We start from the raw sequence: 27,996 nt of genomic DNA, 5'->3' as shown, positions 1-27,996 counted from the left end.
GGGGCGAGCGCGGGTCACGTGGCGCGGGGCGGAGCCTGCGCGGGAGCAGCCGGCGCCGAGGCGGTGGGCCGCGGGAGTTGGGCGCAGGCATCCTTGAGGTCGCCGTGCTCCGCAGGGCCTCCTCCCTGCCGCCACCATGGGCAGTGAGTACCGCCGGCTGCAGCGGGGACGCGGCGAGGCTGCGGGCGACGGGATCGTCCGGTGTGCGGGCGCGGGATGCGCGGGCCGCGTCGGGCCGCTGCGGAGGGCGCTGGCCGCGGGAAGGCCCCCTGGCCCGGGGCTCCTTCGGTCGCGCGAGGCCTGGCGCGGGCCAGCCGCGGGGACCGGCAAGCGGAGGCCCCGCGTCTGCTCTTTGATCGTGGCGAGGCGCGAGGATGGCGGGAGGAGGCCCTTGGTTTGGGGGGCGGGGAGTCCGGGCACTCGAGGCAGGCTGGACCACTTTTGCTGCTTAAGATTGTTGCTGCGAGTCAAGCCTACCTGGACATATTACTTGTGCTGAATAGCGGTCGCTAACTCGATTAATTTTTTGAAAAGCGTGTGCTTTAGGAGAGGAAAGGAGTTAGGAGTCGGTACCCGACCTTTGCCTCAGAATCCTCGTTCCAGGAGTTTGTAGCGTTTTCTTAAAAAAACTATGAGGTCGCATAAGCCTTAAGGGACAAGGCCTTGCATTAAAGATGTCTTTTGAGGGCCCACCTCTAGATACTCAACAGTCTTTCTCCCCCCAGCACCCACGCGCACACATGCGCTCACAGACCTGTTCATTTGTTTCTTGGTGCCCGGTACCGGTACCCGTTGGCCAACTAGTGGACATTGGGAGAAAGCTGGACAGGAATTAGAAGAGACCCTTGGTTTTGACTTTACCTTATGATGGATGACTTCCTTTAGCAGGACAGACTCGTGGTGATAGAACATTGCTCAGACAGGAATACCCGAATAGATACTGATCACATGATACCCAGGGACCCGGGAGGTTGGCTTGAAGTGGGAAGGAATAAGAATAAGAGAGGGTACAGGAGTTTCCTGATATGATTCAAACCTGTGTTGCGTTAAAAGGAGATGATAATTCTGATTTACTTTCCTAAAGTCCAGAGTGGTGTGTATTGGTTAAACCTCTACTCGTGCCCAGTAATGAATTCTTCTGTCGAACAGGAGCTGACTGACATCATCCTGTGAGCTTTTTGTTGTTTTTTTAAAAAAAGACGTCGTGGTCGACTTTGGGCTAACCCAGGGGAGTGTAATCACTCCCGTCGGCTGCACTGTTCCTGGATGTTAGTTCTTGGAATCCAGCCAATCCAGCGAGATCCGGGGTCTGGAGAGGAAGCTGACCCTGACTCACAGCCAGCCAATGGGGCTTGTGTTTCTGTACATTGCACATTTCTTTTTGGCTGGAGAGCGGGCATCTGGATCCTCCAGTTCTCTGGTAGGATTTACCATAAGCCAGGCCAGAAAGCAGTCTCAGTCTTCAAACACCCCTGCTTGATCTGACTTCTATCTTGCAAGAGCTATCTGGGGAAATGTTACTTAGCATTGAAATGTGATGGTCTTTCTGTGGGTTGACAGTTACTGCACATAAGCAAGTAGTTAGGTATCTATGTGCGAGTGAACTATGGCGAAACGAAATGAAGCAGAGATGGTCCAGCTTAGAAAGTTAACTCTGGGAGGGAGCTGATTTCCTCACTTACTTGGGCATCTTTGAGTTGTTCGAGCCGTCAGTTGTTTAAACCCATTTTTTACGGCGCTTTTCCTCAGAGGTGAGGGTGTCCGTCTTTCACCTGCACTTCTCTGGAATGCATTATTTTGTGGGTTCCATGGTAGGCTGTGTTTCCTCTTATTTTGATGTCTCTGATGCTCTCTGAACAACCTTTTCTACATATCTAGCAGGACTGGAAGCAGAGACGTGATGGAAGGATCCTTGGATTATTTTGCATCCTCCAACCATTAGAGTTCTTTTGTCCGTTATAACATTTTTCTTGTTAATTTGAAATGGAGAGCATGATGATTATTTCATTTGGGGTGGAGTGGAATGAAATGGGTCTATTGAAAGTAAAAGAACATTTGTAATTGATTCTGTGAAAAGATACTTCTCTTTTTTAATGGGGACATTTATTCTCTCACTTTTTAAACAGTCAAATTTTTAGAAGTTATCAAACCCTTCTGTGCAGTTCTACCTGAAATTCAGAAACCTGAAAGGAAAGTAAGTATAGTATTTTAGTAATACGGAATGTAGCTAAATATCTTAATGACTTACCCTGCTAAACCAGCAAGATTGCTTTGCTTTGTATACCTTTGTTCTGGTTGTAATTGAAAAGTTATAACCCCACGCATTCTCCTTTTAAGATGCATCAAGTGAGTCAAACTGAGTCTAGGTAGATTATCTTATGTTGTCAACCATGACTGTTCTTTAAGCAGTTACTTTTCCATCAAGTGTTTCTTTGGTCTGTGTGTTATGAAAGATACAATATTGGCTTATTATGATCCTTTGTAGTTTGTTTAGGCTAGGATATGGGTTGTGGAATCCACCAGACTGAATGACCCCAGCTGCTAGTTGGGTTTTGATGAGTACTGCTGTCTTAGGTAAAGGAATTGCGTTGGCATGGTGCATATACCTTCCATTTCTTGATTCATTCATTGCAAAGAGAAACGACAAGATTGCATTGCAGAGATCTTGTGACTGGACCAAATCGATAGTCTATCATTGTATATTTTACAAGCCAATGTATTTAAGTTCCAGAATTAGTGCTAGTTCAGAACTAGTTGCCATTCTTCTCATATATGTTCAGTTTGTTGTAAAAGTAGAAAGAACAGGAGCATAGAACGAGATAGGTAAAACTGCTATTAAGCTTTTATTTGATTTATAAATACATTTCTTCCTGTTGCTTTGAGATGGTAAATATATTTGTTCTAGTTACATTTAACAGACCTCAAGAGTCTCTGGCTTTGCGTGGTCTATGAGTTATTTGTATGATAACATTATGAGCACTCCTTGATTTTTGGATATTAGAGTGTTAAAAGTATAGCAGATGCATGTTGGATTTGTGTTTTGATTTGTGTCTTTTCCAGTTTCTGTTAACACAGTACAGTGTGCATGAGGGCTACTTGTACTGAACTTTTTTTTATCCTTTGAAAAATAAAAAAAAAATTATGTTCTAGAGGTTTAGCTATTAGTTTTAGCTGATGCTGACTAGGGGTAGAAGGACATTTTAAATATTATAAATACATAACAGGTACAGATCATGGTTGGAAGTGGTGGTTGTGCTTTAATGTGGAGTTGTGCTTTAACTTTGCTATTTCTTGATTTTAGTTGATCATCTTTGTGTTTTGTTGTGCAGATCCAGTTTAGAGAAAAGGTACTATGGACTGCTATAACTCTGTTCATTTTCTTAGTGTGTTGTCAGGTAAGTAACTTTAACATGAAATAAATATTTGCCCTATTTTTCTAAGGTCTTGCTTAGTTAAAATTTTGGAAAAATTAGTTAATATGCTGAAATATATTGAGAATGTTATTCTTTTTAATATTTGTTTTTATATTTATTTAAAAGGAAGAGTGACATGGAGGAAAAGGGAAAGAACTCTTGCCCCTGCTGGTTGACTTCCCAAAAAGCCTGATTCACTTCCCTGATAGCCGTAGCAGCCAGGGCTTAGCCAGACTGAAGCCTGGAGCCAACAGTGCTTGCTGAGTCTCCCACACAACTGAACTCAAGTGCTTAAGTCATCATTTGCTGCTTCCCAGGAACATAGCAGGATGCTGACTCTGAAGTGGAGTATCTGGAATTTATTCATTTGACGATTAATTTATTTTTATTGGAAAGGCAGATTGATTTACAGAGAGGAGAGACAGAGAGAAAGGTCTTCTGTGCACTGGTTCATTCCCCAGTGGGTACAACATCTGGAGCTGAGTTGATCCAAAGTCAAAAGGCAGGAGCCTCTTCCAAGGTTCCCATGTGGTGTAGGGTCCCAAGGCTTTGAGCCATCCTCTATTATTTTTCCAGGCCACAAGCAGGGTGCTGGATGGGGAGTGGAGCAGTTGTGATACCCATGTAGGATCCTGGTGTGTGCAAAGCAAGGATTTAGCCACTGAGCCATTGTGCGGAGCCCCTGTTACTTTTTTTTAATATGAGTTGTTTTGAAAAGATTTATTAATCTATTTGAAAGGCAGAGTTACAGGGAGATGGAAAGAAAGGGAGAGATCTTCCAAGCACTGATTGATTCACCAGTCAATTGCAGTAGCTGGGGGCTGGGTCAGGCTGAAGCCTTAGCAGGGAACTGGGTGGGAAGTGGAGAAGCTAGAATTCGAACCAGTGGTCTTGTGGAATGCTGGCTTTGTGGGCAGCAGCTTAAGTAGCTGTAGCACAATGCTCGTCCCCCCATATCAGTTAAAAATGGTTATCTTGTTCTTTATGTCTCTTTTATCAGCATGTAAGAACACTTCACACTTTTTATTTCTATTTTCATACTGGTGTTTTTTGGGAGGGGAAGATTACATGTTTCTTAATGATTTAGGGCAGCTTTTTTGTAAATAATTAATTTTTAAAATGTTTATTTGTTTTTATTGCAAAGTCAGATATACAGAGAGGCCACAAGCAGGGAGCTGGATGGGAAGTGGAGCAGCTGCGACATGAACTGGTGTCTATATGGGATCCTGACTCATGCAAGATGAGGACTTAAGCCAATAGGCTACTGTGGCAGGCTCTAGAACAGCTTTTTCATATATATAAATAATTTTTTATATGTGCACAAATATTTCTCCAATTTGCCTTTTATCGGGTATTAAATATCCCCAAACCAAATTTTAGAACCTTGGTGATTTCCTGTGTTTAAAATTTAATAAAATTTAGGGGGCCCAGGGCCAGGATCCTGTATGGACATCAATTCTAATCCAAGAAGCTCTACTTCCCATCCTGCTCCCTGCCTGTGGCCTGGGAAAGCAGCCAAGAACAGCCCAAGGCCTTGGCATCCTGCATTCATGTGGGAGACCTGGAGGAAAGTTCCTGGCTCCTGGCTATGGATCAGTGCAGCATGGGCCATTGTGGTCACTTGGGGAGTAAATCATCAGATGGAAAATCTTCCTCTCTGTCTCTCCTCCTCTCTGTGTATCTGACTTTGCAATAAAAAATAAATAAATCATTAAAATAAAATAAAATAAAATTTAGTAAATTTTAGGTCCTCGCATGGTGGCTCAGCGCTGCTAGATCTTTGCCTTGCACACACCGGGATCCCATATGGATGCTGGTTCGTGTTATACAGCCATTTGGTGAGAGAACCAGTGGATGGTTCTTTAACAAATGACAGATATAAAAAAAAGAGAGAGAGAAAACAAACAAAAAATACAACAACAACAAAAAAAGACAGATACATTTTGCATCCTCTGATTTACTTTCCAGATGCCCGTGAAAGCTAGGACTGGGCCAGACTGAAGTCAAATGGGTTCAACCACCTGAGGCAGGACTGGTCTGTAACTTAGGCCCTATGATATGGATAAGGCATCCCAAATGACAGCCTAACTTCCATGCCAGATACCCATGCCTTACACTTATTTTCAAATAAGATTATTAGTTTGAAAACAGAGTGACAAAGAGTGAGCTTCTGTCTGCTGGTTCATTCCCGAAATGGCATCAGCAGCTGAGGCTGGGCCAGACTGAGCCTAAGAGTCGGAATCTCCAGCAGGGTTTTCTGTGTGAGTGCTAGGGGCCCAAAGACTTGGTTCATCCTCGGCTACCTTCTCCTGTGCATTAATAGGAAGCTGGTTCAGAAGCAAGAGAATGGGATTGAACCTGTACTCTGAGATGCCAACTTCCAAGTAGCAGCTTAACCCACTGTGATACTGTACTACTCCAGTACTCATTTATAAGATGTATTTTTGAAGTTTTGACAAAGCAAGTATACCAAAGTAGCTACTATCAAATTGATGCAGAACATGTTTGCCTCTTCAGGAAGTTACCTGTAGCTTTTCTCAAGCTATACTCCCCAAAGCTCCAGTTTGGGGCAAGCAGTGATCTGATTTTTGTTACTATAGTTTGTCTTTTTTGGATTTTCATGTCAGTTGGATCATAGTGCATTAATGCTTTATGTCTGACTGCATCATAATCTTGTTTATAATCTTGTTTGAGATTCATCCATGTTGTTGCTATGTTAGTAGTTCGTTACTGTTTGTTTCTAATTAGTGTTCTGCACTATAAGTATATCACAGTTTATTGATCCACTGATTTGTTGGGCTTTGGAATGGTTCTAAATTTTGGAACCAAAGCAAAGTTGCTATAAGCTTTCACCTGCAAGTCTTTCTGTGGAGGTTTTTTTTTTTTTTTTTTTCTCCTCCCTCTCTGTTCTGTGACTACCCAGGATAGGGTGGCTGGGTTGAATGGTGAATTCATGTTCCAGTTGATGGGAAATTTTCACCTCTTTACTGATTGCCTGTGGCTGTCCATGTTACATTTCTGTTGTCTTGTAGTGGAGTTCAGTTGTGCTGTTATTGTTGGTCATTTATGTAGTAGCCATTCTAAGGGTTATGGTTTTCAGATGCATTTATAGAATTTGCATCTGGACAATAATGAACCTTTTTTTTTTTTAAGTTTTGTTTTTGTGTGTGTATGTGTGTGTATAGGCAGATGTACAGAGAGAAACTTCTTCCATTCACTGGCTCACTGGCTAAGTGGCCACAATGGGCAGAGCTGAGTTGATTCAAAGCCAGGAGCCAGGAGCTTCTTCTAGGTCTGTCATGCGGTGCAGGGTCCCAAGGCTTTGGGGACATCCTCCACTGCTTTCTTAGGCCACAAGCAGGGAGCTAGATGGAAGTAGAGCAATGATTATACAAACCGCATGCAAGACTGGGATTTAGTCACTAGGCTATTACGCTGGGCCCAATATTGACTTTTCTAATCCAGAAGCCAGTGAATGTTTTTTTGTTTTTTACATTTTATATTTTATTATTATTATCATTTTATGATACAGTTCCATAGGCTCCTGGTATTTCACTTATCCCAGCCCCAATTCCCCCCTCCCCACCTAGTTCTTCTATATCATTACTAAAGCATAGTTCTTCATACACAGTCATATGTCCATCATTGCAGGCATGGAAAATGGCAGAGAGTCCAGAATCCTATTGTCAAGATATAGTAAACAGTTTCATTGTAAGTCTATCTTTGTCTGGAAATAGAAATGCATACTACATTGTATCCTCACATCTGGATATGTTATTCTCCATTTCACAGCTACTGTACATCCCCTCAAATGAAAAGTCATAATACAAAATCAACAATAGAAAGAAAAATAGAAATTTACAATGCCATGAAGTTAAATAACATGTTACTAAATATGACAGTCTCCATTACACACCTTCTATAGATACCCTTAAATGAAAAGCCACAAAACAAAAACAAAAACAAAACAAACAACAAAAAAAGAAAAGCCACAAAACAAAATCAACATCAGGAAGAAAAAAGAAATTAACAACACCATGAAGTTAAATAACATGCTACTAAATGACTAACGTGTAGCTGAAGAAATGAAAATCAAGAACCTTCTTGAAGAAAATGATGCTACTGTATGATCTAGGAGTCATTGAAGAATTTAATCAGAAGAAAGTGTTTTGAAGAGGTGAAACTAATAGAAAACATCAAAACCCATGCGATATAGTTTCTGCTGATTTTTGTTGGTGAAATGTGTCTCTTCTAGAAAACAAATAGATGGGTTTTGTTTTTTTGTTTTTTTTGTTTTTTAGAGTCCAGCATCTTATTGTCCAGTCAAGTTCAACGGCTTCTTAGGTATACCCTTTCTGGTCTGGTCTGAAGACAGAGCCAGTAGAGTATCATCCCAGTCAATTGAAAGCTCCAACATACCATCAGCAAAAATTTACATCATTATGGAATTAATTGACATAGTAATGAGTAACCAATATATTAAAAGTAAATGCAAGTTCCTAGCCACCTTCTGTGACCACCTCACTTACATTTCAATTTTAGTTTATACACAACATATAACATTCATAACATAACATGTTATACATAACATCATATCATCTTAAATTAAGGCAAACGTGGTATTTAACCTTTTGGGATTGGCTCATTTCCCTTAGCATTATGGTTTCCAGTTTGGCCCATTTGGCCACAAAGAACTGCATTTTGTTTTTTTTAATAGCTGAGTAGTATTCCATGGAGTAGATGAACCATAGCTTTCTTATCCAATCTCTGTTGATGGGCATTTTGGTTGCTTCCATGTTTTTGCAATTACTGATTGTGCTGCTATGAACATAGGAGTGCATGTTGGTTTCTCATAAAACAATTGTTCTGGATATATTCCTAGGAGTGCTATTGCTGGATCATACGGTATGTTGATTTTGAGTTGTTTGAATATTCTCCATACTGATTTCCATAGAGGCTGTACCAGCCTGCAGCTGGTTTCTCCAGGTTTGGAATGTTGGTGGGAATGTTGCGTGTTCTCTTGATGTCTCATGTGATGGTTAGGAGCAGATTAGAACTGGGTCTGTTCATCCCTCCTACTCTACCAGTCTTTCAAGTTGATAATCAGTTTTCTTGTTTTGCTACTCTGTAGATTTTTTTTTTTTTTGCTATAGCCTTTTTCCATTCTTGTTAACTTTTATTATTTAACATCTTAAAAAAATTTTTTTTTATATTATGTTCCAGAGAGGAAAATTTTCTAATGTCACTGCAGCTTCCTATCTAAGCCAGAAAAACATTGTTTTGCTTACCAGTGCTCCTTGCCTTTGGAAATCATTGGGGCTAATTTTCTGTTTCTGCATCTGATCACTTTAGGGTTCAACTCCAACATGGAATGCTTTATTTCTCTGAAGTATTGTACTGTATTTTGTCAAGTTAATAACTTTAGACAAAAGAAATAAGTTTCTGTTTGGACATTAAAAGATTCATGAATCAGATCCACTCACCACTAGAAGAGGCTGTTTGAGTTCTCTTCCAGTCATGTGGACAAGAAGTTAGGATGAGCCAAATGGACAGGTCATGGGTTGATTGGCTATAGTTGAACTTCCTTCGCATGTTCAAGGCTCATGGGAGGTCCTGAAACAACTGTGACGCTGGTTGGCTAGCTGACAGTTGCTGGTTAAAGCTTCAGTCAAAATTGATCAGTCACAGAAAATGCCTCCATTCAGGTTCTGTTAGCTTTCATGAGAGTTCTGGGTCCTGAAACAACCGCAGGCTAATGGCTTCCTGCTTGTTATTTCTTCAACAATGCAAGTTTGGAACTCTTGTTACTGTGACCAGTTCATAGAAAACAGCTCATTTGTGGGACCCAGCACGATGGCCTAGCAGCTAAAGTTCCCACCTTGAATGCGCTGGGATCCCATATGGTTGCCGATTCTAATCGCAGAAGTACCACTTTCCATCTAGCTCCCTGCCTGTGGCCTGGGAAAGCAGTCAACGATGGCCCAAGGCCTTGGGACTCTGCACCCACATGGGAGACTGAGAGGAAGTTCCTGGCTCCTGGCTTTGGATTGGCTTAGCTCCAGCCGTTGTGGTCACTTGGGGAGTAAATCAGCAGATGGAAGATCTTCCTCTCTGTCTCTCCTTCTCTGTATATCTGACTTTGCAATAAAAATAAATAAATCTTTAAAAAAATCAAAGAAAATATGTCTGTTGCTTCCCTTCTGTTTTCACAATCTTTTCGAACTATTGAACTTACTGAGAGGTAAAATTAGAAGCTGATTGCAGTAATCCTATTCACCACAGGAAAACAGGGCACATGGTTCTTTCGGGGGAGGTTAGTCAGCTTTTTCTTGTTCCCTTTCCCCATGTGGGTCAATGCTGTCTCTGATAGGGGAGATAACTGGACTGACAGATCTGTAATACAGAGTGTAGTCATCATTTTTTTAAAATAATTCTTTATTTTTCATGATATAGTTCTTAGGCTCAGGAATTTTCCCCTCTGCCCTCCCCCACCCCCTGCACCCCAACTGTTTCCCCCTATATTGTAACCATAGTTTAGTGCATCAACAAAAGTCTGTCATTCTGCTATTTAAGTGAATCCTGACATAGTAGGTATAGAGGATGGTATAAAGTCCAGCATTCTAGTGTCAAGATAGATTTAACAGGTTCATTGGAATCCATCTTTATTCAGAAGTAAAAATGCATACTGCAGTGCATGGTATACTAGCCTCCATTATACACTTCCTCTATGTATATCTGTGTATATACATGCTTACCTGTATATCTGTTGATCTTGTATTTTGGATGCAGATTGTCTTGTCAGAAGGTACATATGATATTTTCCTTTTGCAATTGGCTTATTTCACTGAGCATAATGGTCTCTTGTTAGGAATATTTTGTTGTAAATGGTGGAATTTTAGTTTTAATGGCTGAGTAGTACCCCACGGAGTAGATGTACCACAGTTTCTTCATCCACTCTTCTTTTGACACGCATTTGGGTTGTTTTCATGTGTTCGCTGTTGTAGATTGTGCTGTTACAAATATAGGATTGCAGATCACTTTCTTGTATGAAGATTTCATTTCCTTTGGATATAGTTTCAGAAGTGGGATAGCTGGATCATATGGTAGATCAGTTTTCAATTCTCTTAGCACTCTCCACACTAACTTCCATAGTGGTTATATTAGACTACACTCCCAGGGGTCATTGGATTTTGCACAATATCCCCTTCACTCCTCATCCCTCTTCTTAAGAGTGTCTGTAGCAACAGCGTGCACATAGACATCCAGCAGTTTCCACACCTCACCAATTTTTTGTTTGTTTCTTTTTTAAGATTTATTTATTTGGAAAGGCAGATATACAAAGAGAAGGAGATATGGAGAGAAAGATCTTCTGTCTACTGGTTCACTCCCCGAAGAGCCACAATGGCCAAAGTTGAACCAATCCAAAGACAGGAGCCAGGAGCCTCTTCTGGGTCTCCTATAGGGGAACTGGGTGCCAAGGCTTTGACCCGTTCTCTACTGCTTTCCCAGGCCATAAGCAGGGAGCTGGAAGGCAAGTGGAGCAGCCAGAACATGAGCTGGCTCCCATGTGGGATCCTGGAATGTGCAAGGCAGGGATTCAGCCTCTAGGCTAATGTGCTGGGCCCTACCTCAGCAGTTTTGTTACCCATCTAATAAATTCAAACATCCATAGACGTTATAGCTGAGCACATGAGTTGTTGCAGTGCTGGTAGCATCTTTTGGAACTTAAATAGAGTCAGCTTCATGTAGGGAAGATGATTAAGGTTGATAGTGTATTTTTCTTTGTGTCTGATCCCCATGTAGTTGAAGTGGACATATACCCAAGCATAGGATCTTAAACATGGGTTTTATAATAGGATGTAGTCTGAAGTTAAGGTGGTTTTGTGTCCTGATTCAAAATTGACAAATGTTGGGGGCTTGGCAGCGTGGCCTAGTGGCTAAGGTCCTCGCCTTAATCCCATATGGCTGCTGGTTCTAATCCCGGCAGCTCCACTTCCTCTCTATCTCTCCTCCTCTCAGTATATCTGACTTTGTAATAAAAATAAAATAAATCTTTAAAAAAAAAAACAAAATTGACAAATGTTTGTTGTAGAAAATTTGACAGAAATAGAAAATGATAATGAAAAAAAGTCATTATCTTACCACCTAGGGATAATCAGGGTTTGCAAGTTTTAGAAAGATATTCAGTACTGCTTTTTATTTCCCATAAAAATTTGTACCACGTTGAACTATCGTTTTATTTATATAGTTTTGTACCAATACTTTTAAAGAAGGGTTTCTTTTTTTTTTTTTTTTTCAGGATTTAATTGTTTTTATTTGAAAGGCATGTTTTTACAGAGAAATGGAGAGACCGAGAGTGAGATTTTTCATCTGCTGATTCACTCCCCAAATAGCCACACAGCAGTCAGACGTAAGCCAATTTGAAGTCTGGCGTCAGGGGGTTCTTTCTGGCCTCCCATGTGGTCATCCTCCACTGCTTTCCCAGGCAACAATCAGGAATTGGGTGGGAAGTAAAATAGCTGGGACACACACCAGCGCCCTTCTGGCATGCTGGTGTTTGTTTGCAGGTGGAGGATTAGCCTATTGAGCCAGCATGCCAGCACCATAAATCAGGGGTTCCTAACAACAGTATTATTGAATTTAAGGTGGATACTTCCTTGTCTTGGGGAAGTTCTGTGCATTTTAAGATGTTCAGTTGTTGCCACATTCCCCACTAAATTGTTAGAACCAGAAATGGATCCACGCATTACAAAGTGAGAAATATTTTCTGATGTTACTACATGTCGTAAAGCTTACATTTTAGTGTCTGCCTCTCATTCCGCAGTTGTTTTCATCTTTAGTCCTACATCCAGGAGTGTGGTGTTAGTTGTCTTTAGGTTTACAAACTTACTTTATAACTAGACATATTTCAATGTATAATCTACCAATGGGAACTTTTTTAAAGACTATGATAGAAAACATAACAATTTACCATATTTACTCTATTTAAGTGTACATGTTAATAATGTGGGGTATATTCATGTTGTCTAATAGCTCTTGATATTGGCAAGATTTACTGATGAAATGTACTAAGTGGGTCCTGGCATGGTAGCTTAGAGGTAACCTAATGGTAACCTTGCATACACTGGGATCCTATATGGGCGCCTGTTCTAATCCCAGCAGCCTAGCTTCCCATCCAGCTCCCTGCCTGTGGCCTGGGAAGGCAGTCAAGGACTGCCCAAAACCTTGGGACCCTGCACCTATGTGGGAGACCTGGAAGAAACTCTGGGCTCCTGGCTTCAGATTGACACAGCTCTGGCTGTTGTGGTCACTTGCGAAGTGAACCAGCAGATGGAAGATCCTCCTCTCTGTCTCCCCTCTCTGTATATCTGCCTTTCCCATAAAAATGAATAAATCTTAAAAAAAAAGAAATGTACTAAGTGGTGATCATGTTATTTATAAATAAAAATACACTTTACTTTGGAACATGAAAAGTTGTTCTTTAAAACTGTAATGCAAACATTAACTGAATGGATTATCAGTGAAGAGCAAATTTCATTTACATAATGCATTCTTCAGTATTTTGTGTACTATTTTAGATCCCACTGTTTGGAATCATGTCATCAGATTCTGCAGATCCTTTCTACTGGATGAGAGTTATTCTTGCATCTAACAGAGGTATGTGCTGCTTTTCTTGGTCTGTGATCTGCTACTGACAGCAAAGAAATGTTGCTTTTTCAGTGTCTGCTGGGAGGGAGTTAAGAAGCTTCTTGCCTGAGAGAGGAACCAAGCATGTAAATAATGACAGTACCAGATATTTATTGGCTGTAGTAACAGGGAATTCTCCCCCTGGGTTTTTACAGTACTGTTTTAGAAATCTTGGAAGGTTTTCAAAAAAGAATTTCTTTAGTCTTTTAAACTGATTTACAGATTGGCATTTTCATAATACTAAGGGGGATCTTGAAAATGTCATGGAAATATGTGTTATGAAAAGCTATGCATGGGCTTCAGGGGGCTTCACCAAGGTGAACTTCTCTGTGAGCTTTGTGAAGGACCATGTGTAACACTTTTGATCGAATGTATCCAATTATGTTAGTGTTGCATTCTTTTTTTTTTAAAGATTTATTTATTTTTATTACAAAGTCAGATATACAGAGAGGAGGAGAGACAGAGAGGAAGATCTTCCGTCCAATGATTCACTCCCCAAGTGAGCCGCAACAGCCGGTGCGCGCCGATCTGAAGCCGGGAACCTGGAACCTCTTCCGGGTCTCCCACGCGGTTGCAGGGTCCCAATGCATTGGGTCGTCCTCAACTGCTGGTTTTACAAATTTATTTATTTATTTATTCATTGATTACATTGTATTATGTGATACATTTTCGTTGGAACTGGGAATCACCCACCCCTCCCCCCGCTCTCCCCCATGTGGAATATTCCACCTTGTTGCATATCCACTGATCAAGTACAGTTGAGATTCCCTCTTTGCAAGCATAAACTAAACATAGAGTCCAACATCTTATAGTCCAATCTAGTTCCTCAGCTTCCTGGGGAGACTGTGTCCGGTCCGAGGGCAGAACCATCAGATTATCAACCCAGTCAATTAAAGGCTCCAACATACCCTCAGCAACAATTAACTTCGTTGTGTAACTAATAGTTATAGTATTGAGTAACCAGTATGTTAAAAACAATTGCAATTTCTTAACCATCTTCTGTGATCACCTCATTGTCAATTCAGTTTTAGTTTATACACAACATATAACATAATATACATAAAATAACATGTTTTACATAACATCATATCCTCTTAAATTAACGCAAACATGTGGTATCTGACCTTTTGGGATTGGCTCATTTCCCTTAGCATTATGGCCACAAGCAGGGAGCTGGATGGGAAGTGGAGCTGCCGGGATTAGAACCGGCACCCATATGGGATCCCGGGGCGTTCAAGGCGAGGACTTTAGCCGCTAGGCCATGCCGCCAGGCCCAGTGTTGCATTCTTCAATGAGAGCTTTTTAGTAGTTCGGGGATCAAGATTGCCTGTTAACACTGAAGCATTGGCTTTAAGTGGGTGTCATAGAACTCAGGTGCTTCCTGATTTATCTATGTCATGTACAATAGTAACTATTGACTTCTTTCCCTTTCCTTTGCAGGAACTTTAATGGAACTGGGAATCTCCCCAATTGTAACATCTGGTTTGATCATGCAGTTGTTAGCTGGAGCCAAAATCATTGAAGTTGGTGATACACCTAAGGATAGAGCGCTCTTCAATGGAGCCCAGAAATGTGAGCATTCCAACAATTGCTGAGCCTTTTCCAAATCTGAGAGTGTTTGTGGTGCTGATGTTCTCTGTGGCTTTCCCAACTTTGACTGTAAGCATGTACTACTTTTCTTCCCAATTTTTGTCAGTATTTGGTATGATCATTACCATTGGGCAAGCTATTGTGTATGTCATGACGGGGATGTACGGGGACCCTGCGGAAATGGGTGCTGGAATCTGTCTCTTGATCATCATTCAGGTAAGAAATCCTGCATTTTCACATGCAGATAACAAAGCAGTTTGATATCTTTTTTTTTTTTAACCAGTTGTTTAGGTTGTGAATGTATTAATTTCCTTACTTTTGGATTATAATATTTTATTATCAAAGCAGTATGTATAAGTTACATTGATATAAGAATATAATTTATTGTAGATAACCCTTTTCCTTCATTAAAGTGCAAATTATAAATCTGTTGCATTTGAGTGATTCTATGTTTTTCATATTTTGGTGTCTCTAAAATCAGCATGCTTTCTTACAATCAGTAAAGTGCCCAACATTTGGGGTTCTCCAAAGAGTAGTCATGGTAGTTGTCATTGCCTGTGCATGTGTGCCAGCTTGGTCATAGCTATTCATATCATCATCACATCAGTTGGTTATATGTGTAATTGATAAACAGGAGTTTAAGTGTCATATCAAGTGTCTTACAAAAACGTGTTATGAAAAATGAAAATTTCTTTTTGGTGTATACAGAAAGGTATAGAAACAGCAAGCTGGATGATAATCATGTATAACTAAAATATCTTATTTTGTAAGTAGAAAATAATAGTTCCTTGATAGTTGGCAGTATTCTTTATTAATGGTACACAGAACAATGGTGTTTGGGGCCCAGCATGGTAACCTATTAGCTAAAGTCCTCTCCTTGCATGCTCTGGGATCCCATATGGGTGCCAGTTCGTGTCCCGGCAGCCCCACTTCCCATCTAGCTCGCTGCTGTGGTCTGGGAAAACAGTCAAGGCTGGCCCAAAGACTTGGGACCTTGTACCTGCGTGGGAGACCCGGAAGAAGCTCTAGGTTCCTGACTTTGAATCAGCTCAGCACCTGCCATTATGGCCACTTGGGGAGTGAATCAACAAACGGAAGATCTTGCTCTCTGTCTACCCTCCTCTCTGTATATCTGAGTTTCCATTAAAAATAAATAAATAAATAAATAAATTTTAAAAAGAATGGTATTTTAAATGCTAATGTCTTAGAATCAGTGAAATAGCACATGCCTGCACATATATTCCATGAAGGTTTTAAATGAATGGAGTTTTGAAAGGGCAGTGTGATTGCCACTAGTAAATATCTTCAAATATATAGAGTTTGGAAGATACTTCTTAATTGTACAATCCTTAATCACCATTTAGAGAAGACAGACAAGAATAGGTTGTATTTAGGCTATGTGATAGTTCCTTTTTGTGTTTGAAAAAAAGCTTTCCTTAAGCAAATAAACTGGCTGTCTGCCATTGTGATTATCTTGGAAATGTGCTTTCTTGTCTTCACCATGAAATTGCAATTAATTTAGGTTGTAAGTTGTAACTATTCAAAGCCCAAACTCAAATAGTAATAATTTGAATAATTTAATGTACCCGTTTGGTTATATGTATGCTGAGAAATATGAGTGTTCAAGACTGGCATGTTGTCCATTCTTTTTAACCCAAAAAACCTTTTATAGAGACCAATTGCAATAGAATGGTTCAGTGAGCATGGTTCAAAACAATTAAGTTAGATTGTTCCGTTATTTTTTTCATTTTTACTTGAAGCAGGCAAATGAAATTTCATCCATTGGTTCACTCCCCAAATCCCTGCAATGGCTGGAGAGACTGGCAGTCAGGAGCCAGGAACTAAATCCACATCTCTCACCTAGGCGGCAGGAGCCATGAGCTTTCTAACAGAGATCTGATGGAAGCCAGAGCAGCAGATAGGACTGAACACAGGAACCCTGAAGTGGGATGGTATGTGTCCTAACATGAGTTTTAGCCTTCAGGTTAAAATCTGTTGCAGAGAGAAAAAAATATGTTGCAGGATGTCTTTTCATAACCAGTGAGTGTTAGCAAGAAGAGATGGAGTGGATGGGAAGAGAAGGCACTTAGGAGACTGATTTGTTACCTTGCATGCTTAGGATCTCTTTCCCTACTTTTTGTTGAGGATACTGATAGGTCAACTTTTCCTTATGTGTTCTCCGGAGCATTTATTGTATGCACCCCGTAGTTTAGAATAACCCGGATTTCTTTGTTTAAGATTTACTTTATTTTGAAAGTGAAGGAGACACACACACACACACACACACACACAGAGGGAGAGACAGAAATATTTTCCATTTGTTGGGTTGCTTTCCAGATGACTGCAGTGGCTGGAGTAGGGCCAGGCCAAAGCCAGGAGCCAGGAACTTCTAGGTGTCCCAAGTGGATAGCAGGGACACAAGTACTTCTGCCATTTGCTGCTGCCTTCCCTAGGCCATTAGCAGGGTGATGGATCTGAGGTGGAGCAGCCGGGTCAGAACAGGTGCCTGTATCAGATGCTGGCATCGTCATAGGTGCAGTTCAATCCAGTGTCAGACACCTAGAATAATCCTGATTTTTAAGATACTCAGAACTGGCTTTAGCTGTTAGAACATTGTGCCTCAGTGAAATTTCTTTAGCAACTTTTCTAAGGATGTGTTTAGATTCCTTAAGAAGTCTCAAATGAGTAATACAGGGTTAAATAGTCAACTTCTTATAGAGTCAATTGATATCTCACTGTGATGTTTATTTTCTGTGTTCAGGAATCCAAGAGTAACAATATTTTATGAAGACAAAGTAAAGTGGATGTATCTTAATTTGTATAAATTATGGCATGCAGATATTTGTGTTATTGTTAATTCTATTGTTAATGTGTTAAGAAATGTGTTGTGTTTATCAGAGGTGGGCAGTGATTCATTTGTGTTTTTAAGGCAGTGCTATCATTGAAACTATGTGGATAGTCTAAGGGTTGTGACTGAATCAGTGTATTTTCACCTAGAAACTAGCTTTTGATACTTGCTATTATTAAACGTATTTCTTACCTTTTTTTTGTTTTATTCATATATATTTTTAAAGGATTATTATTTTTTTCTTTGAAAGAGTTAGAGAGGGAAAGACAAAGCTGCTTCATCCCACTGGTTTACTTCCCAGATGGCTGCAGTAGCTGGTGCTAGGCCAGGCCCGGAGCCAGGAGCCAGGAGCCAGGAGCTTCTTCCAGCTTTCCCACGTGGTGACAGGGGCCTAAGCAGCTGGGCCACCTTGCACTGCTTTCAAAACAGGGCACCAGCAGGGAACTAGATCAGAAGTGGAGCAGTAGGGACATGAACCAGTGTCCATATGAGATGCTGGTGCCGCAGGTGGTGGCTTTACCCTGCTATGCCACAGTTCCAGCCTCCAGTCAGTGTGTTTTTGACTAATGAAATCTAAATAGTGGGTCTTAATTAAAAATTTAAAAAGGTGACTAGAGCAGCAGTGCCCATGGCTCACAGTCGAGGTAAGTATGTTTGGCAGGCTCAGTTGTGTGCACATGTGTGCAGTTGATACCCACTGCTGAGGCATAGATGTGTTGTGCATTCCGCTTGAACACGCGGAGAGCATTCTGTTTGCTCACTGCGGTAGCCACGGAGCTGCTGCTGTGGCCTCCTGGTTGCTTATCCGTTTTCACAGGCATACGTGGATTTACTGTCTTCTCTATTATTCCCTCAATTGCAAAAACCATTTCTCCTGCAGATTTCTCTAATACTTTCCCACCATTAGAAAAGCACCAGTGTTTCCCCAGGGTGTTTATGAGTTACTCTGTTGTCTGATTGACGCAGCCCTGGCGGGATCTGGAGAATGACAGTTGTTTCAGAGCTGCTTTGTGCCTTTGGACAAGTCTGACATTAGAAGTCCTTGATAAAGCTAATGTAGCTGATGTGATAATGGTATTGTGACTGACAGTTTGTGGAGTTACTGTTCCCTGTGTGTGATTGGTTTCTGTCTTTATGATTGAGAATGTTTGTTTCCTCAGAATGTAATCATGATCAAAATAAAATCTGGTAGTGGGTTGTAACTGTCAAAATGTCCAACTTGGTTTTCAGTGAAGAGTTAGCTGGGTCTCTAAGTTTTGAGACTTATCCCTTTTTTCAGTTCATTCAAAGTCAAACTGACTGTAAGTAGACAAGTCAGGCTGCGTGCAGCCACTGAAATGCACTTAAGGAACAATCAGCATTGTGCAAGGTAAGCATGCTGAAATGGTGTCATGTAGCCCTGTTGTCTCTCTGACAGGTGCTGCATGGAAAGGGCCTGAATTAGGAGGGGGGAGGGTAACCGTGCTCTGCTGGAGGATGTGTGTTCTTCAGGGACAGAGACTGGGCTTGATGAGATTACTCAGGCACAGGCATGGAATCAGATGTCTGGGTCGATGACTTCCAAGACTATGGAGTGTTTAATGGATGTGTGCTTTTCAGAAATGTCTTTTTCATAAAGGAAATTAAGAATTTTCAGTGCCAAAATTGAAGTTAGTCTGCTTTCATTGCTTTAAAACATTATAAGCTTAAGAACCTGATGAATTCTTAACTGTCTTTGAATTTGTATTCATAAGTATCAAAAGCATTTTTCCATTGTTACAGTGTACATATAAGTTTTAGCTCTTATTGTTGACTTATTCTATCATATATAACTGATACTATATATAGTACCTTAAAAAAGTAGCAGCATAGTCTTTATATTTACCATTAATATCAGTATACAACTACATCTCGTTACTACAGCATAATTGACTTGGTCCTTTACTTACTTGGAGGAATTTGGGAATGTTTTCAGATCCTGCTGCCTTAAGTTCTGCAACTCTTATTATCATTCAGTGTGCTTTATGAATAGGTAATGTTTAAATTGTAAGGGAAACTGTCCAGAAGTTATGAACATAGTTTAGTGGTTGAAATGTCTGCTTTATAATTGAATTGTTTTCAGGCCTTTAATTTTCAGAATTGGCTTCTGACTAAACTACAGCAGATAGTCAAGGTAGAGAGAGAGTGCAACAGCGTGGCCTCCCTATTAAAAACGCTGGGCCTTTGGAAGGAGCCAGAGTGTTCATCCCCCTCTTTGCTGAGTTTGTTCTTGCTTCAGCTCACTTGCATTTCTCTCCCCACAGTTGTTTGTTGCTGGTTTGATTGTGCTGCTGTTAGATGAGCTGCTACAGAAGGGTTACGGCTTGGGGTCTGGGATTTCCCTCTTTATTGCCACCAACATCTGTGAGACCATTGTCTGGAAGGCCTTTAGTCCCACTACCATTAACACTGGCAGAGGTACATTGCACAGCAACTGCAACTGCACGAGTTTTGCTGGATGTGTGCTGAGAGCGAGTCCATAGTGTAGCACGACCTGCCTATAGCTGGTCGGTCCGGTTTGCTAGCCCTGGGGACAAAGAATGTTAATTGTTCAAAACTTAAGAAAACAGATTCATACCACTTCAAAAAACAGCATTTCTAAATTTTAGCCTCTGCTCATCTAAAATTACAGTGATTGCAAACAGATTTTTAAGATCTTCTGTTTGTTAATCTTGCTTAAGCCCTTGCTGGACAAGTCATATGTTTGACTGGTATCAGCCTTCTTAAGAAGATGTGAAGTTGGTGAATTCAGATTTTCCAAATGAAAAACTTGTTTATTGTATCCTCAGGGAGCATGAGTACTTTGGCTGCTCCTCTGATTGGCTTTGCCGTGGCACCTAAGTTTTGAAAGATTTCATTCAGCTTTTCCCCTTACACTGCTCTCAGCCGCCATGCCCCAGTAGTCTCATTGCTAGCCATCCACACTGTGATCCCTGTATTAAGGAAATAGTAATGAGAGTTTCTTAATGTTCTTGGTACAAGAAGCTTGCTGGCAAGCTTGGTAGAGTACTATTGTCTTTGGATTCTCACCTTTTCTCTTCTGCTTTGCTGCTGCTATTTTGTTTTTTTTCTAAGAATATTCTTCCTTTCTCCAAAGTAAATGAGAGGCAAATCTTCAAGTTCCTTGCTTTGGTAAATGTTATTTTGGATGTTTTCATCAAGAGTAGTCTCTTGAGAAAACCTCAGATTTATGTTAAAATAGATTTGCCTCAATAATTAAGTATTTTAGACCCTGTGTATGTGGCTGTATCATACGGCAAACCCCGGTGAACTGTTTGGATGTGTAGTTTCTCTTGTATATAGAGTCTCAGGTGATGTGCTTTGATTGCGAATGACTCTGCCTGGTAAGCTCATAGTTCACTTTGGTCTTGGTTTCTTAGGCACCGAGTTTGAGGGAGCAGTCATTGCACTGTTTCACCTGCTGGCCACCAGGACAGACAAAGTCCGAGCTCTGAGGGAGGCATTTTATCGTCAGAATTTACCCAATCTCATGAACCTCATTGCTACAGTTTTCGTGTTTGCTGTTGTCATCTATTTTCAGGTAAATATCATTTTTTGGATGAAGTAAGTTGGATATGGATTTTTGTTTTGCTCTTAACATTGAGAATGCCATTGGAGATGCCAGTGTCTTAACAAGTCAGTGTTTCAAGAGCTACTCAAGGGGCTTGGCATGGTGGCCTAAAGTCCCCCGCCTTGAATGCGCCAGGATCCCAAATGGATGCTGGTTCTAATCCCGGTGGCCCCACTTCCCATCCAGCTCCCTGCTTATGGCCTGGAAAAGCAGTCGAGGACGGCCCAAAGCCTTGGTATCCTGCACCCATGTGGGAGACCTGGAGGAAGTTCCTGGCTCCTGGCTTCGGATTGGTGCAGCTCTGGCCATTGCAGCCACCTGGGGAGTGAATCATCAGACGGAAGATCTTTCTCTTTGTCTCTCATCCTCTCTCTGTATCTCTGACTTTGCAATAAAAATAAATAAATCTTTAAAAAAAGCTACTCAAGCAAATGATTCCATTTTTTAGCTGCTTGTCTTAGGATGACAAATAATGGTGGTTATGTCATAGAAAATGGGTTTAAAGCAGATTTTTATTACTTTTATTATTTGTTTAAAAGGCAGACAGAGATATTCCATCCATTGGTTTGAATAAACCAAATGCTGTGTGGCTGGGGCTGGGGCTGGGACAGGATGAGGCCAGCAGGCAGATGTGGGTGGCAGGAACTCAAGTACCTTCCAGGGTGCACAGTTGCAGGAAGTTGGAACTGGAAGTGGATCTGGGATTTGCAGTCTCTGTAATATGGGATATAGGTATCCTAACTGCTCCGCCAAATGCCAATCATAAAAATGATTTTTAAAGTCTACTCAAGGCAGAAGGGTTTTTTTGACTTTTTATGCTCCATGCAGTTAATTATTTTTGCTCTTTTCTGTATTTATATGTACGGTTCATTCTCTAATTTGCTCTTAATTTTGTTTTCTAGGGATTTCGTGTTGACTTGCCCATTAAGTCAGCCCGGTATCGAGGACAATATAGTAGCTATCCCATCAAACTCTTCTACACCTCAAACATTCCCATTATCCTTCAGTCGGCCTTAGTTTCAAACTTATATGTGATTTCCCAGATGCTGTCCGTTCGATTTAGTGGCAACTTCTTAGTAAATTTACTAGGACAGTGGGCTGTGAGTATAATTTCTATTTCATGGATTTATCTTTCTCCTGAGACACAGAAATAGTTAATATAATATTTTCCATCTTACTTATTGATAGCAGAATTTTTTTATTTACCTAGAAAAATCTGTAAGTGTTTTAAAACAATCAATGGTCAGGTATTTTATTACTTTCTAGGAAGCATTTTCTTACCTCATTTCAATGACCATTTATACTAAAATCTTCATTGCTTTCACGAAAGTGACTTTCTGTTTTGTAGTCCTATTTCACTAGTGTCTGAAATAATATTCTTTCTCCTTTAAAGCTGCTTGTTAATAATATATGGTGTACTTTCATCTTTTCCCTCCATTTTCCTTGGCCTGAGTAGCAGTAAACTGGCTTATGATTTACTGGGCTGGTGATAAGCATGTATTTAACAATTCTATCGAGAGAGTTAGACATCAAATGCACTGTGTCTGACTTCCTTCCACATTAAGTTGCAGCTTAATCTGGTGTGCCACAATGCTGGCCTTGCATAAGATTGTCTTCAATGAGAGAATTATCGGAAAATTAAATTTGTTTATACTCAGTGCTTTCAACTTGGGATTAGTGATTTGAGGGGCATGGTGAAAAATTCATTTGAAAACCATAAAGAACCAGATATTTAAACACTGTTACCCAATTTTTTTTTCAGTTTCCCCTACTTTTTTTTATTTCATTTGACCAAAGATATGCTATTCTATTTCTTGAATGTTTATGTGGATAAAAATCCATTGTTCTAGATATGTGCTAAAACACTTTTCCTTATAATAATATGCAAAACATGTAAGTTTGGGCAGCAAATTGTTAGGTTGCTTGTCAATATTTACATTGTATTTTTAACACTTTCAAATGGCAGTATTATATATAAGGATCTTTAATACATTGGGTGTCAGTTCAGAAAATCCAGATTTTACATATAATAAGTTTCATGGAAAATGTTGTAACAGTCGTATCTATATTATGAGAGGAAGATTTTGTAGCTTTAAAAATTGCTTTTCTGTTAACATATTTATATTGTCATAATTTTGATGGAGTGAAATAATTAGATGGAAAGCAATCTCTTTGAGTTAAAAGCGTTGGCTACAGTAGCTTTGGCCTTAAGATACTGTTAGTTTGAGAAGTTTTAAGTCATAAAAGTTTCTGGGCTTGATCTTTTGTCCTCTTTGCTGTTGCTTCACAGGACGTCAGTGGGGGAGGCCCTGCCCGCTCTTACCCAGTCGGAGGCCTCTGCTACTATCTTTCTCCGCCGGAGTCCATGGGTGCCATATTTGAGGATCCTGTCCATGTCGTGGTTTACATTATCTTCATGTTGGGATCCTGTGCATTCTTTTCTAAGACTTGGATAGAGGTGTCTGGTTCCTCAGCCAAAGATGTAAGTGCTTGGTTTATTTGAAAATGATGATTTTTATTTTGAAAAAAAAAAAAAAAAGCTTTGTTTTTTATTGTCAAATCAATACACTCTTTTGTAATTTAAACCTTTATTTGTACATTCCTAATAAGCCTGTGTTATCCCTAAGGGGCCAAAAATTAGTTCCTGGAAAGTAAGTCATTCTCATATATCACTGTTGTGTGCCACCCTCCACAACTCAGCGTACCAGCAGTTCCTATGCCTTAAGTATTGACTTTCTTTTCAGAGGGGATAGTGCAAGCAGTACTGAGATACACTGGGTCCTGTCTGCCTAACAACCAGCCACACAGCATTTAAACCCCAGGTTTAATGGGGTTGTTCGGACACTGCCTGCCTTCAGGTTTCTCAGATTACTTCTGGTATAGAAGAACACTTCACATTGAACCCAATAGATAGTAAGCCCTGAGATATTAAGAATTTGTTAGTAAAAGTTAATTTTCTTTTGACAGGTAGCTAAGCAGCTTAAAGAACAGCAGATGGTAATGCGGGGTCACAGAGATACCTCTATGGTTCATGAGCTTAATAGGTAAGTGATCAGGGTTTGCCTTTGTGAGAGAGTGTGTGCGTTTCAGTCTTTCTTGCATTGCTGAATATTACAGGTTTGATTTATGTTGAACCAAGTTTTCTTCTGCACACAAAAGAACTGCTTTTACTCAGCGTAATTGCTCTGTGTATCAAAACTGAAGCCTAAATTATTAACTGCAGTTGTGTTTCCTTCACTGTTCAACCCAGTGTTAGAACGTAGGTAAGCAATTTTGTGCACATAAAGTCACTGTGGAGGGCCTGGCGCATTAGCCTATTGGCTGAAGTCCTTGCCTTGCATGTGCCATGATCCCATATGGGCGCTGGTTTGTATCCCAGCTGACCTACTTCCCATCCAGCTCCCTGCTTGTGACTTGGGAAAGCTGTAGAGGATAGCCCAAGTCCTTTGGACTCTGCAGCTGCATGGGAGACCCGGAAGAAGCTCCTTGATCCTGGCTTCAGATCCGCTCATCTCTGGCCTTTGCGGCCACTTGGAAAGTGAACCAGCGGAGGGAGGATCTTTATCTATGTCTCTCCTCTCTGTAAATCTGCCTTTCCAATAAAAATTTTAAAAAATCTTAAATAAATTAATGAGTGAATAAAGTAAGTAACTGTGGAGTTTTGAAGAAGGACTGATCACCCACCAACAGGAATTGTGACTCGGCTTGGGATGGGTTCCAAGCGTTGGGTTTTTGATCTTTGGTAACAGCTTTGAGATATAATTCACATTCATGTGAAGTGGGTAGGTAGTTCACTGTTTTTTAAAATATATACTGATCCATGCAGTCATTAAGAGCTGGTTTAAAAACATTTTCATCACCCAGAAAGAGACCCTAGTCCTCCATTCCTACCCATCCTCAAAGTCAGCGGCTCCTCCCTGACACTTGGGGCTCCCCCCTGCTGGCTTCACCTGTTCTGGACATTTCATAGATTTACATGTAGTCTTTTGTTGAGTGACTTATCTGACCTTTTTTGTTTTTATAGCTCATCCATTTTAGGTAGGTGTTAGTACTTTTGGGTTGCCACATTGTAATTTTTAAATCATTAATTGATGGGAATTTTTGTTTCCCACCTCTTGGTATGTTATGAATAATGCCATTCTGAGCGTGTCTGCAAACATCTCATGTGGGTGTGTTTTCACGTCTCTCAGAGTGTATTTCTCATGTCATGGAGTGAGGCCGTGGTTAGCACTTGGAGGAGCTGCCGAGCTGCTTCCAGGCTGCCTGCACGCTCTGCCTTCCCAGCACTGCTTCCCTGGCTTAAGGCGTGTGAGGTGGTATCTCTTTGAGGTTTTGATTTGCTTTGCTGTGGAGTACTGTTGTTCAGGATTTATTGGTCATTTTTGTCTCTTACTTATTTTTTTTAATTTGAAAGGTAAGAGACAGATATCTACCCACTCTTTGACTCCCCAGTATGCACAACAGCCAGGGCTACTGCAGGCTGAGGCCAGGAACCGAGTCTCCCTCGTGGGAGGAAGGGACCAAAGGACTTAAGACATCATCTGTGGGGTCTGAGTGCATGTGAGCAGGAAGCTGGACTGAAGTGGCAGCCTGATAAGGCATGTCAGTGTCCCGGTGCTTTAACCACTGTGTCAGGAACTGCTCCCGCCTTTCCCCTGGTTTCTGTCCTTTGATACACAGCTTTTAATTTTGCTGCAGCCCAAGTTTTTCTTTTATTGCTTTTGCTGCCTTTGGTGTGCAGTTTATGGAAGACTGCCAAACCCAAGGTTACAAATATTCTTGTTTTCTTCTGTGATCTACGTAGTGATCTCTACTAAAAAAAAATAAAACTTTATTACAAAGGTAAGATGAAATACTTCGTTCATTTTTGTATTTGATGGGAGATAATGTCCACATAATACTCTTTGCATGTGGGGATCCAGCTGGTCTGGCATCTTTTGCTGAGATGACACTTCGCATTTTTATTTGAGCTTCGTATTTATTCAGAGCCTTCATTGTGGAGGATAGTACAGTGAGTCTTCAACGTCAGTAGTTCACTGCTACTTTGCCATTGCTTCATCTACCATCTCCTCATTTTTTAAATATGTTTTTATAGGAAAGGCAGATTTACAGAGGAAGAGAGACAGAGAAAGATCTTCACTCCCCTAATCACTGCAGTGGCCCGAGCTGATCTGATCTGATCTGAAGCCAGGAGCCCTTCTGGGTCTCCCATGCGGGTGCAGGGTCCCAGGGCTTTGGACCATTCTCTACTGCTTTCCCAGGCCACAAGCAGGGAGCTGGAAGGGAAGTATTGCAGCCAGGACATGAACTGGTGCTCATATGGGGTCCCAGAGTGTACAAGGCAAGGATTTAGCCACTGAGCCATCACCTCAGGCCCCCCTCAATTTTTTTTTTTAAACAAAACTTTACATGTAAGCTTTTCAGGTAATTTCCGATATGCAGCCAAGGCTGACTTACTGTTGAAGAGAATCATTAAAACCTTGATAGCATGTTTATTGACACTTAGAAAGCACCTTGAAATTTACTCTTTGTTTCACAAATTTTAAAAATATGAAACATTTTAATACTTACATCTAAGTCTGGGATTCTGCACTTTTGCCCCAATAATCATGTGTTGCCTTTTTTGGCCATTTACTGGTTTCTGAAACTCTGAGACAAAACAAATGCTTTAACCTGTTATATGCCATCATCCTACTTACAGGATGCGTACAGCTGGCTGGCATCTTGTACTGGAGTGACAGTCCCAGATGCTCATCTTCGGAACTAGATCCCTGCCGACTCACCGGGAAGGCCGCAGAGGATGGCCTGACTACCCATGTGGGAGACCAAGACCAAGTTCTTGGTTCCTGGCTTTGGCCTGCCCTGACCCACATCTGACTGTAGCAGTCACTTAGGGAGTAAACTAGTAGTTAAACATTTGCAGAATTGAAAACTTGGGACTTCTGTTAATGACAGAACTCTGATTAGCGTGTCATCTCTAATGCAGAGCCCATTACACTACAGATGGTCCTGTCACGTTTGCACTGCAGAGTGCCACTGATGGGCAGGCTCCTGCCCTCACTGCTTCCACTGCCTGACCACGACATTTGTCTTGCAGGTACATCCCTACGGCGGCTGCGTTCGGAGGCTTGTGCATTGGCGCCCTCTCTGTGCTGGCAGACTTCCTGGGAGCCATTGGATCTGGCACTGGGATTCTGCTTGCAGTCACCATTATTTATCAGTACTTTGAAATATTTGTTAAGGAACAGGCTGAGGTTGGTGGGATGGGTGCTTTGTTTTTTTAAATGTTCAAATATTTCTTCTTGTGTGTGTGAAAGGGAAAACATTTTGACATGTTGTTTTTGTCAAAGAATGCCAGTTCCCCTTCTCTCCCTTCACAGTTTCTTGTTTTCAAGTGCTAATTGTCCCATTTCCAGAATGGGCGCCGAGCTAAGCCTGTGTGCAGCATTAGTACCAGCTGCCTTAAAACCGAAGTTTACATTCTCCATTAAGAACTGTCCATCTGGTGTTGCCTGTCCTGCTGGAAATCAGTGCATCCACCTTGCTGTATGACATTATGACGGTGAGATGGTGACATGCATTCGTTTTGCACACAATGTTCAGAATACTACACCCCCAACACTTGTTTAAAAATAAATGTAGTTCAAATTGCCACTTTCCAGTATTTTTGAGCTTATTTAATGAGTTCTGGAACATTTATATCTAATCTATATTTTAGATAATTACTTTTTTATACTTTTTTAACTCATAGTGTCCATGCTCCTGGCCCTCCCTGCCCCGATCCTCCCTCTTATTTGTCCCCTTCCAGAGCAGCCACTTAGCCCGGACGGGCTGAACTCCGGCACCAGTTACCTGTGTCCGTAGAGCCA

General features: G+C 41.0%; 1 protein-coding gene across 2 annotated transcripts; it reads left to right on the top strand.

The window, feature by feature from the left end:
- Positions 1-8: 8 nt before the first annotated feature.
- On the top strand, positions 9-27,791 carry SEC61A2 (SEC61 translocon subunit alpha 2). 2 transcript variants are annotated; one of them, XM_004578463.3, is made up of 12 exons: positions 9-143; positions 2,127-2,194; positions 3,330-3,395; positions 12,992-13,070; positions 14,541-14,672; positions 14,797-14,906; positions 19,821-19,974; positions 20,937-21,097; positions 22,030-22,227; positions 23,418-23,609; positions 24,095-24,171; positions 27,225-27,791. In XM_004578463.3, exons 1-12 carry the CDS (start codon positions 137-139, stop codon positions 27,409-27,411), a joined length of 1,431 nt encoding a protein of 476 aa, XP_004578520.1. In that variant the 5' UTR covers positions 9-136; the 3' UTR covers positions 27,412-27,791. The 2 variants fall into 2 exon arrangements, 1 of the variants encoding a protein (XP_004578520.1); XR_009246205.1 differs by lacking the exons at positions 19,821-19,974; positions 23,418-23,609; positions 24,095-24,171; positions 27,225-27,791 and having other exon boundaries at positions 22,030-22,166.
- The last annotated feature ends 205 nt before the right edge of the window (positions 27,792-27,996 follow it).

Source organism: Ochotona princeps, chromosome 10 (assembly GCF_030435755.1).
Source record: "Ochotona princeps isolate mOchPri1 chromosome 10, mOchPri1.hap1, whole genome shotgun sequence".
Lineage (NCBI taxonomy): Eukaryota > Metazoa > Chordata > Mammalia > Lagomorpha > Ochotonidae > Ochotona > Ochotona princeps.
The sequence above is the reverse complement of the archived record's forward strand: the minus strand, read 5'-3'. Positions and strand labels throughout refer to the sequence as shown.

What these genes read in the sequence shown, in the direction of transcription:
- SEC61A2 (XM_004578463.3), top strand. An exon ending in GTCTCTTGATCATCATTCAG is followed by an intron (nt 14,907 to 19,820) that starts GTAAGAAATCCT and finishes CTCTCCCCACAG; the next exon opens with TTGTTTGTTGCTGGTTTGAT. An exon ending in CTGTTGTCATCTATTTTCAG is followed by an intron (nt 21,098 to 22,029) that starts GTAAATATCATT and finishes TTTGTTTTCTAG; the next exon opens with GGATTTCGTGTTGACTTGCC.